General features: G+C 35.8%; 1 protein-coding gene across 1 annotated transcript in view; it reads right to left on the bottom strand.

Moving 5' to 3' along the window:
• Lrp1b (LDL receptor related protein 1B) overlaps positions 1-12,022 on the bottom strand; it is a 1,542,993-nt gene that overhangs the window by 755,730 nt on the left and 775,241 nt on the right. Inside the window, exons 9-11 of the mRNA XM_042055373.1 lie at positions 9,864-10,035; positions 6,749-6,892; positions 1,886-2,122 (exon numbers count right to left, since the gene is read on the bottom strand). Of these exons, the coding sequence (XP_041911307.1) occupies positions 1,886-2,122; positions 6,749-6,892; positions 9,864-10,035 (553 nt within the window). The remainder of the gene's footprint in view (positions 1-1,885; positions 2,123-6,748; positions 6,893-9,863; positions 10,036-12,022) is intronic.

Genomic DNA, 12,022 nt, shown 5'->3' with positions numbered 1-12,022 from the left:
GTTGCGGGGTCCATCTCTGCTGTTACGTGCAGAGCCACCAGCCTCGCTGGTAAGATAGACATCTCAATTCGCATTATCGATGGGAATCTCTAGTCAGAGCTCAGAAACAGACACTTTTTGAAAGGAAAGCAAGACCCTCTCTATTATATTCCTCCTGAAAGATTCTTTCAAAAGCAAAATGTCCCCAACAGTCTGCTTGGCTAACAGTGCAAGTCGCTTTCTCAAAATTTGATATCCCATTTCTGAGACCAGTAGCAAGAAGCTTCTGCCAGAGTCAATGAATGCAAAACGTTTAATAAAACCTCTCTTGAGTACAAGAATCGTGGGTGACGTATTTCCTTATTCAGTAAGCTATTTTTAAAATGTGAAACTGCCACATATTTCATTTTGAAACTTCATTTGCCTCTCTTGGAGAGTGAACTTTTTGTCATTGGTAATTTGACTTGAACTATAGCTAAGCTGAGTGAATCATCTTCCTATGGATCTCTGGTCCTGTTTCCCAGATCCATGTGGATGTTTCTGGGCTCTCTTTTTCAGTTTGTATGTTCTCTGGCTCCTTGTGCATCCTACCTCTGGATGGGTTTTCTTAAAATATGACTTTACTCACACTTTTTCTTATATCAGAAATCCTTTTCATTTCACCATCTTTATGCAAACCCCTTCACCTTGCATTCAAGATTCTTCATCATATCCATTTCTACTTTGCATGTATCTTCTGTCACTATTGTCTGCAAATTGAACTGCCGAAATAGCGATCCATTGAAATCCTATTTCTGGAGAATATTTCTCCATTCATTTCTGGATGCATAAATGCTTTCTCTCTACCTTTAACATCTCCTCTTTAAGGTGTACCCCACAAATGGCATGGTATATAAAGAGTCTCTGAACATATCCATGTAAGGATGTCTACTACTTCCTGTAGATGCCCATTGCCTAGACAATCCCCATGAACTTCATTTTGGGGGGGGGGGGGTGGAGATCAGCCTGGACCCAAAGATGACATATTGTAATGCTTTAAATTTTTCATGTGTTTATATTATTCATCAAGGTAGCCATCTCTGAAAATTTATTTTTTACTTTTAACTCACACAATAGGCTCTAAATTGTACTTCATAAATATTCAGTTAATGACTCTTGATTCAGAGATTTCTACTCAAAAACTGTGTAGGTTTTATGCATGAGGAAAATGAGACCCAGCGTTATGATAGGAAATCACTCAATCATGTGTTGGTTTAGCATTAAGATATTTTTCTATCTTTAATAATGGTATTTCGTTGGCTGTTTCTAAAACTATTTTATACTGGTTTGAGCAGAGTGCATGCATGTGAGGTTTACAAAAACTACATTTGTTACATTTGTATTGATAAATTAAATAAGTATATCTTTATGTTTCTATAAAGATATTTGCTACTTCAAGAGCATGGCTTTATAATTACCTTTTAACAGATAGAATAAGAAAGAGTGCACAGGAATTTGATGGCAATAAGAACACTGGTTTTATTGAGATCGGCAGTTTTCTAATAAGGACCAATACTATAGAATTCTTTGACACCCTGTTAAACATGATATTGTACAATGAAGTCTAAAGAGGAGGCATCATTGTAATTCCACATTTTGCCGAAAAGTGAACAATATCACTATTTACTTACTACAGTGTTTAAGATGTAGTAGACAATTCAAGTTTCATTTTTTAATGACATATTAGCATACAGAATTGGAAAACTAGAAATTAGTGTCACTGAGATGATAAAATTATAAAATACTCCTAAGAGAATAAGAAGACTATGGAATCTGCTCAGCACTATGAAACACACTAGATGTAGCCTTTCAAAGGCCTTTATCTCGGAGCAGCTTGATGTTAATGTCACGGTGTCATGTCACTTACCGTCTTTCAGGATGGTTTCTCGCTCTGTGCCATCTATCTTCTGCCGGCCAATTAGGAAACTGGTGGTGTCAGCAAAGTAGATGTAATTAGCTTCTGCGTGAAAGTCTAAAGCTCGCGGGTTTACCAGATTTTCTATGGGGATCATGCATTCATCAGCTATCTTGGTATTCAGGTCCATTCCTCTAACAATTCCTGGGCGTCCTTTCCCATAAAAGAGGAACAATTCACTCTTTGGCCCTGCAGAAGAAAGATTACAAACATAAACAACCCATGCTGACGAATCTTCTTTACACTGCAGAATGCCACTGTTTAATTAACTGGCACAATTAGACTTTTTTAAAATTCAATACTAGAAATTAAACTCTGAAATATGCCAAACGGATCTTGATGCAAGGAGGCCGGCTAATTGCATTACTTTAATTAAACCAGAAATTACTTCACTGAATGGGTTATATTTAGTTAATTATTCTTCTGTCTGTATAGCAAAAACATGACAGATCATTGAATAACTTGTAACTTGTGAAATGGAAATTTATTAAAATATCCGGTACATTTCATTGTATAATTCATTACAATCAAGCTAACGCCTTCTGAAGATACTATCTATTGCACTCATTACATTTGACAGTGCTGAGAACGTCAGGCCAATTAAAACTCTGCAGTGTGGAGCTGCCACATACTGGCTACGAGTGCTAACAAAAGGTTCACAGGGTATCAGAGAGATTAACATGAGCGTTACTGTGTTCTGCTATCCACACAGGTGACTAATGCATATAAGAAATGAATCAGTGCCAGCGGATGGCATCAGTTTACTCCATGGCTTAATTGTAATATCAGAGACGATGTCGTCTGCCAGGAAGTCAGATGTGTAACACAGACCTAAACATAAGCAAACAAATAACACAAATCTCCAAACAAACAGAAATGATCTCCATAGCTACTAAAATGCAACACCAAGGTGGCCTTTTTATCATTTTCTTTTTTCTTGTGTTTTCTTTCCTTGTTATTTTTTTTTTTGTTGTTGTTGTTTGTTTTGTTTTCTTTTTTGTTTGTTTGCTTTTTCTTTTAAAGAAGCATGGGCAATTTATAAGCAACTATATCACTCACTAAGAAGCATTTCAGCACACACACACACACATACACACACACACACACACACACACACACACACACACACACACACACACCAATTTTCTTGCACATCTCTCAAAGGCTGAAGTCCAGCTGGTGACTGCTTGAATTGCGAAGCTGACAACTCCGACATGTGTTTGTGGCTGTTATAAAAGGGGGAAGGAGCATTGCAAATCTTTAACTTCTTGAACTATCTGGGCTGAGTAAGTTTAATCAGCATCCAAGTCTAGTGGGCAGGTGCTTCAGTACAGAGGAATTACATGAATGCTACCTGCCAGAGGCACTCAACACCTACTCCATAAACATCAGAATCTTGTGCTAGTAAATCTTTTTGTTGGGGTTTGTGGTCCATGTTTCCAACTTTCAGGTCAGGTTCCGGTCAGCCAGATGGCTCTTTAACACACACACACACACACACACACACACACACACACACACACACACACGAAACCAAGGTCCTAAATTGAGTTTAGAATTCCAAGAAGTCAGCTATTTGGAAACAACTGAAGCAAAAGTGTTTATACGACCTCAGACACCCAGCATTTGCAAAAGGAGACAGTGGTCCCTGACGTTCAAGTATCAACTGTGAAAGAAAAGCAGCTAGGCCCACATTCTGTCACCAAACAAGGAAATCCTCTTGCCACTTACATATTCTGAGCTACAGAATCTCCAGCTTGAAACATGAATCTGCTTTCTTTAGAAATCTGGCAATTGAGTAGTCATTAAGTAAGTGCTAAGCCCTAATCCTGTGACCAGAATGAGAGATGTCAACTTTCTGGCATTAAATAAAGCCTGCTCAAGCTGTTTGAAATCCTCTAAATTCTCGTCTACTGTTTTTTTTTTTTCTTATACAGAGGCAATTTTTAGATATTGTTGCAGTGTCCATCACAGAATTTTTAAAGCATTTTTATAAAGAGACTATGCATTTTCCATTATTGGAGGGTTTAATTTTGTCTAGTTGAATATTTTGTCTAGCTGAATTGTGACTTGAACTTTGTAAATTAATTTTATTCTCATTATAATCAATATCCATCCATGGATTTAACAATATAGAACACTTCATTACTGTGTAATTTTCTTCTTCAAATTTAACTTATGCATATATTTCACAATACATATTTAATTTTTGTTGACACATATTCATTGAACAAAATGATGAATTCATAATGGCATTTTACTTAAATACACAATGTAGTAGGCCATAGCTTCTAGCTCCTAAATTCACAAAAAAGTCTAAATTCCATTTCTTCTTCTAATTTATAATTATTTAAAAGGAAGATCCATGTTACAAACATTTTTCCATTTAAATTAACAAATTATTTTCTGTGTTGATTCACTATGTTAAGCATTACATTGTTCCCATTGCTCAGGAGAAAAATTGCTGAGAAACTTACATATTGATTTTATGGTTTTATGCTAACACTGAGATGAGATTTTCCTTTTCCTCTATTATTCTGCACCTTTCCTTTGATGTAATTATAAGATAAAGTAGGTTAATGACTTTATCTGTGCTTTCATAATCTCTTGATGTTTTCCTGATTTCAAAGTATTTCATTCAAAATAGGCTTGATGTCCTTTATTTTTGGCTAGAACCCAATTATGAGTGAGTATTTTATACGATATAAAATTAGTATCAGTTCATTTGGGAGCTTCCCTTTTTGAAATTATAGAATGGTTTTGGACAAATGTGTACATATATTCATTTATTTTTCAAAAATAATCACCATTAAATTTAATGATATTTTGTTATGTCATTAAAGTATCTTCAAAAACATTCTTTTTAATTCCAGCACAATACTCCATTGACTAAGAAACCAGAGTCAGGGATCTATCATAGCAGATTTTCATTTACATTTTCAATGAATATAAAAATTTTAATTGGCAATCTTGGACTGTCATGGCTACCACATGTCTGTTTGGGACCTTTAAATTGTAAGAAAGGTATTTATATTTTTTCGATCTTATTTTGAGCATTCCTTGATGCTTACTTTACAATTTCTCTCTCTCTCTGTCTCTCTGTCTCTCTGTCTCTCTGTCTATCTCTGTCTCTCTCTCTCTCTCTCTGTCTCTCTCTCTCTCTCTCTCTCTCTCTCTGTGTGTGTGTGTGTGTGTGTGCGTGTGTGTGTGTGTGAAATTTCATTAGACAGTGACAAAACTTGGGATCTGGTTTTAAGTTCCTAATTCCATTCTACTGTTAAAGTGAGGACCCAGGTTTATTTCTTCCTTTCTTTTCTTTCTTATTTTTATTTTTCAAGATAAGGCTTCCCTGTAGCTTTGGAGCCTGTCCTGCAACTAACTCTTGTCAAACAGGCTGGCCTTGAACTCACAGAGATCCGCCTGCCTCTGGGATTAAAGGCGAATGCCACCACTGCCTGGCGGGAATAGATTTCTTTATAGTTTCTGTGGATAAACATGTAATAGAAAACTTGCATGTTTTCACTACAATGTTCTCCAAGCCGTTTACCCTTGAAAATAACAAAGGAAATACACAGGGCATCTCCACCTGAGTGGGAAGCATGGCCCACAGGATGTCATTCTGGAACTAGCAACCTCATTTCTAGCTCTTTAACCCCATGTCCTCCACTGAAACGTTCTGGTTTTTATATTAACCTTTCCCTCTGTGGATTGCCAGATGTCTGACTTTCTGCTAAAGGGAGCTTATAGAGTTTGAAAGATCAAGACTCAGTTTTTGTTGAATCTATTTTTATTTATCATAGTTAGAATTGTTTGTGGTGATTTTTGCACCAAAAGGACATAGTACATAAAACTTCTCTTAAATGCAGCTCTAAGCTGAGGTTTCTCCATAAAGGTATTTACGTACATTGTGTGTATACATGGATGTGATCCCACATTTTCATGACATGCTCTCACTTCTCAAGAGCAACAGTCTATTTAGTTATGTTAGTTATATTATACAACTATGCAGACACATTCAGCTTCTCTGATCTGCAGGCCTCAAATCCAGAAAATCAATTATCCAGATAGGTTCAGGAACATGAGACCAGATATCTTCATGTTTCCACCGTTTATCTCAAAGCCAGAAACGCAAATCAAACATGTATTTTGTTTATTTCTTTTCTTTTTTAAACAAAAATTGAAAGGTTGTTCAAAAATAATCATTAAAATACCGTGCCAAATTCAAAAATTGAATAAAAAATTTCTAACAACTTATAATCAAGGGAGAGTTTCTGATAAGTTGTTCAGAGAATTGATATGTGATTGACATCGCTAATGAAACATGAAATAATGAAGCAAACTTCAGACCCATTGCTGCAAAGGTGTGCATTGGTGCTGCCGTGCTGTATCCAGTGCATTGTGTGTGCTCTTCAGTCAAACAAGACACCTATTTGGAAGATCATTTTAGTTTACATATGAGAAAAATATAGTCAACCTTGGGTAGAGTTCCTTGATTTCATGAACCTCATTCAGGAAATTAAAAACTAAAATAATTTTTTTTTCCCTTAAAGTCTTCCCTGATGAGATCCCTAAGGTGAGCAAATTTGCTAACCCTTTAGCTTAAAGAGCTGCTCTTTTTATTGCCTAAAGGAAAGGTAAATCCTGACTCTGAGAAGGGAAAATGGCTAGCATGCACTTGCTGGTAAATACCACTGTAAGACTGTAAGTCTCTGTTCTTCTTACTGATGGGGATGCTGCTAATTTAAAAAAAAAAAAAGCAAAACAGCCACAACTCTCCAGAAATGGTGCCTGCTGGCGAAATGTGTAGCAACATACTTTTGCATGACTTGCCGTCACTCCCCAAGTTGAAGCCAGTCCTGCAGCGACAGGTCCGTGACTTATAACTGCTGCTGAGCAGACAGATGTGTGAACAGCCCCCTGGCAGTCCATATGCATCCAGTTCACAGGCGTGGCTTCTGACTGCAACAGAGAGAAAACCAGACAAGTCAATTATGTGTAAACTTTACAGTGCAAGAACGTGGAATCTTAGCCAAATGTTGCATACCCCACTGTGGAGTACTATAATAACATGGGAGGGGATTAAACCCCAGAGAAGAGGGAGGGAGCTTGACAGAATCTTCTTGGGTTAAGTTAAAAAAATCAAAGAAATATTAATTTACTGTGTTCATAAATATGCAAATAAAATTAACATTTTTGTTTGTTTTAGAGCCAAGTTTTGTGTGCTTATTTAAATGTCATTAAAAAAGAAAGAAAGGAAAACAAAAAAAATGGCAGAAAAAAAGTCCCAGTGTAGGGATTTGAGCAAAGGTTTTACTCTTCATCAGCATATGGGCAGTCACACTGGGAGAGACATCATCTGAGCTGATGAGAAATGCTAAGTCACAACAAATGTTTTCAATATTTAAGACCACCAAAAAATTATGGTGTGAAAATGTGCTTTATGAATGTTTAGAATTAGAGAGGAACAAAATGGAAATAGGACCACGCAAATTAGAAAGATCATGGCTGAGGAGAAGTAATGCTGTCAATGTGTTCCTAAGCGTCTGGCTAGTATTAAAACTAAATTTTTGCTCAACTCTTAGTTAAAAGAGAGGTGAATATCATGACTAATTTATTTTATAGCCAAACTAGTTTACTTTAAAAATAATACTTTCTTCTTTCTGTATCCATCATTTTCCTAAGAGAAAAAAAAATGAGGGAAATGCTCTTTCAGCGAATGTTTTATGGCTGTGTAATATCTTAAGGCTTCTAAAGTAGCTTAGGTAACATGAAAAAAAAAGTAGCTTAGGTAATAAACCCATTCTGTTATCATCATTAATTCCCTTTTTCCTTTTCATTACCATGTTTTCTTTCTTTATTACCTATCAGTATGCAAATGTTCCCGTATGTATGCAATTTAGAAAAGAAACAACTTCTCATTGCACTGATTCACCTAAGATGCATGGTTTTCCATGGCCATTGCTCATTTTCTCCATTTCCATTCCTTCCGTCTCCTTCAAACTGACTTTGGTCACATATCATCCTCAAAATGTCACTGTCAGAAGTCAATAAGCTTCATGCTGTCAAGTCCAAAGGCCATTTGGATTTTCTGAACTGCTTCTTGGCGTCATCATTTGGCTTCTCTGTTCTTGACTCACTGGTGATTTGTTCCAGTGTCATTTGAAACTCCTCTCCACGTCAGCTTACTTCCCTGATGTTCGCAGTTCTTCAGTGGTGTTAAATAATGCCTCTATGTCAATCACTCCAACCTGCTACATCCATCCTGGTCTTCTCCAAACTAAATACGTAATCTTGTATATGCATGCATCTCTTAATATCTAGATTTACGTTTATAATAGACATCTGAAATAACCCATAAAACTTGACCTAGTCTTTTCTTCTAAATTGTTTTGTTTCTCATTTTTACAATTTATGCTGTTTCAATTTTTTAGCAACACCAATGCCATCATTCTCGACTCTTTATCTTTTATATCCCATCGAACATATGTTCATAAAGATCCTGATTTTAACTTCAACTACACTACTCTCTTGGAACAATCTATCATCTTTTCTAATCATCTACCTCTCTCCAGGACAGTCTGGCATCAATTCCATTCATTCTATGGAATGTTCATAAAGGTTATTATGAAACTCTGCTGAATGATTTTTTATGATTCCCACTTCATGAAATAGAAAAAATAAAGAACTTTATGATAATCTCCTACATGTTACATTATATATGATTTCTCTTATTTTGTTTCCCCTTTCCTATCTGTAGTCACTCTGTTTCAGACATATAAGCCAGTGGATGCTCCAGAGCAGTTTAGGTTTGTTCTGCCCTTATGGCTGTGAACTTATTTCTCCCTGCACACTGCTCACTCCAGAGATCACCAGGCTTCTCATATTCAATTTCTTGAAGTTTTTATTTCATGTCATCTTTCTAGTTAGAACTCTTCGACAAAAAATTGTCAACTCCCCATGCCTGATTCTTTAAATCTTCCTTATCTTTTTCTCTTTGATAGTAGTTACTATTTCTAATGATATAAATAATTTGCTTATTCATTTTGTATTATATTGTCTCCAATATGACTTAAGTTCGATAAAGCAAAATTTACTTTGTGTTTAGTTTAGTAGTATATTCCCAGCATGTAGAATAAATCTTGGTACAGAGTAATTGTCCATAAATAATTAGCAAATACAGAAAGCTACAGAATTCTAATGAAGTTGTCTTCACACTTCAAAACTGAATTTGTTACTAATCTGTTTGTGATAGTGCACTTCCTCAGATAAATGTGCATTAATATTTAATAGTTTTAGATCAGTTTTAATTTGAAATATCAGTATAGAAAGATGACCGGAATCTAGAGTGGAGATATTCTACTTTCAAATAGCTTTGTATTACTGGGCCTAAACTGGGCTGCTGACGAGCATTATTAACTTACTATAAAAATCATTATATTGTGTTTTTCAAAAATATTTAACACTACTGCAGTTAGGTTTAATTGTTTTTTAATGGGCATTTTTTTAAAACTATAAAGCAATTGGGATATCAAACCAGGAGAACCAGAGCTACCACTAGTGGACACGAGGCAAGTGTCACAGCAAATAACTTGGTTTGAAATTTACCTTCAAAAAATGGCAGAAAAGTTCAGAAATAAGCCTTAGTGTCCAAGCTCCCTGTCTACATATATCACAACGGAAAGTTGTTTGCTGGGGCTAAATCGAGCCATCATTTCAACCCCGTGGTTGGAGAAACGATTTGATAGGAGCTGAGTAGTTTGTCATTTAGACTTGAGAAGTGATCTCTATTCTATTCTATCAAGCAGGCACATACATTTTTGCTGTCAAAAAAGAATTTATGGTATCCTCTGTAACACCACACAGAAGCACAAGGACTATGTTCTCACTGAAGCTGCTGTTAGGGAGGCCATTATGGAGCCCCATGGCTTACCTGTTGGCTGAGTTCTTTTTTGGTAGGTTCGGATTCCTCGGGCACTTTCCATTTTAATTATTGAACGAATATCAGTGGCATTGAATCTGTTTATTCGTATGATGTTGAAGTTATCGAAACTGGTTGCATATAAATAATCTTCAAATACAGTTATGCCATAGAGATGCTTAACCTGCAAAGAGCACCAAATATAGCCAGGATTTTTAATTCTACTGCTTCTAATGTGAAAGAAAAATTACAATTACAAGTGGGAAGAATGTCCAGAGTCAGATGCATGTTATCATTTATTTTCTATTTTCTTTCAAAGAAACATTCCGATAATTTCTACTCTTTTTAGTGAAAGATAAGATACAGTAGTGGGTAAAATAGTTTTATATGCATGGGAAATAATTATATTCATGTTTCATCAGGAATATATGCTTTATAGTTTCTGTCCAAGACTAGTAAAAACCAGACCTTTAAAAGCATTAACTAATATGCTGTGTCAGAATTAATATAATTTGAGACATTTTAAAGGCTACTTGCTCATATAGATATGTAGGCACTGCAGAATCATAGCTATGCCCCAATTGATCTATGAAGGAAAATAACTTTGAATATTTGTTTCATATGTTGAAAGTCACATTCTTGTCTTAAGTTATATTAAAATAATATTTTATGCAGTGTGGAGTAGAGTAAAGAAAGAAATCACATATGTGCAAAATGGTGAATAAAATTTGAGCATTTCCTTCAAAAATATCATGATTTCTAAAACTTATTCATACTGACAAGTAGAATGCAATTATGATGCTTATGGATATGCATACTATTAGATTAGTAACTTCACTCTCCTTTGGCAAATATTTGCTTCTTGAGATGCAAATTGAGTGTTTGGAGTTCATAGAAAGTAGGGTAGAAAGAAGACTGATCATTTGTTTTCTGAACTGCTGGGAGTGGAGCCTACTGGTTTTATTCAATTATGCATAATTTGCCAGGCGGCGGTGGCGCACGCCTTTAATCCCAGCACTCGGGAGGCAGAGGCAGGCGGATCTCTGTGAGTTCGAGACAAGCCTGGTCTACAAGAGCTAGTTCCAGGACAGGCTCCAAAGCTACAGAGAAACTCTGTCTTGAAAAACAAAAACAAACAAACAAACAAAAAAAACAAAAACAAACAAAAAAATCAATTATGCATAATTTGCAAAGGTTCTGGTCTGGATATTATTGGTTGTTATAGGAAATTTTATGAGAGTCACTGGTTACTGTTCTTAGAGACCACATGAGGCTTATTAGAACACAAGGTTCTGCAGCTGAGGATGTGAGAATGTATGATGTGTTTGTGAAACCACTCATAAAAATTTGTAAAATATTCTTAACAAGAATACCCAGCCAATTATACAGTTCTAGCCTGTCTGGGTTATTGTCATTCCCTGGTCCTTTTGGGAGGTTTGAGGAACAGAAAACTAACTTTGGTGTTGTTTCAAGATCATCTGTTTCTTCTTGTCTAGTGTAGAAATGAGTGGCAAGAATCAGTGTAAAGGATTGTTCCATGTTAAGCCCTGAGATAACATTCCATTGTTATAGTCAGTATGTGTACAGATTTATGCAGTGAAGGAGGGGACATGTGCATTTACCAGTATCATTTTTCACGGAGATGATATCATAGCCACTAAATATACCAATGGCCTAGTATTGATTCAGTCAATGCTTTTTCTCACATTTGAACATATAAACAAGCTGTGCTCCTTGATTTGGTCAGAGTTGAGACCCTACTCATGCTGTGTCTCACTATGACTCTCTAATATTGTTTTTATATAAGATGTCAGTTCATATCCTATAAAGAAAACCCTTACTATATAAGAGACAATTGGCCAAGGTAGAAAATCTGTTCACATGGCAAAAACTATGTTTTATTCAACAGCTCTTTACTTCATATAAATTTCTCTCCATATTTTAAAACTTTTAAAGACTATTTCTACATCAAATTGCTTGCTGACAGGCTTAGCATATGTTTAGGGAGCCAGCCAAACAGAGGCATTAGAAACAAGGGAAAAGGATAACTAAATATTTGATGGCTGGTGGTAGAGCTCAACTGGAAAAGCAATTGCTTTACTGATTCCTATGTTTACAGAAAGAACTGAGTTCCATTCCAAGCTCTCACACAAAACTAGTTAGGTGTAGCA

The sequence above is a fragment of the Arvicola amphibius genome, chromosome 7 (assembly GCF_903992535.2).
Source record: "Arvicola amphibius chromosome 7, mArvAmp1.2, whole genome shotgun sequence".
In the NCBI taxonomy this organism is placed as follows: Eukaryota; Metazoa; Chordata; class Mammalia; order Rodentia; family Cricetidae; genus Arvicola; species Arvicola amphibius.
Note: the sequence above shows the minus strand (reverse complement) of the source record. Positions and strands in the feature narration are given on the sequence as shown.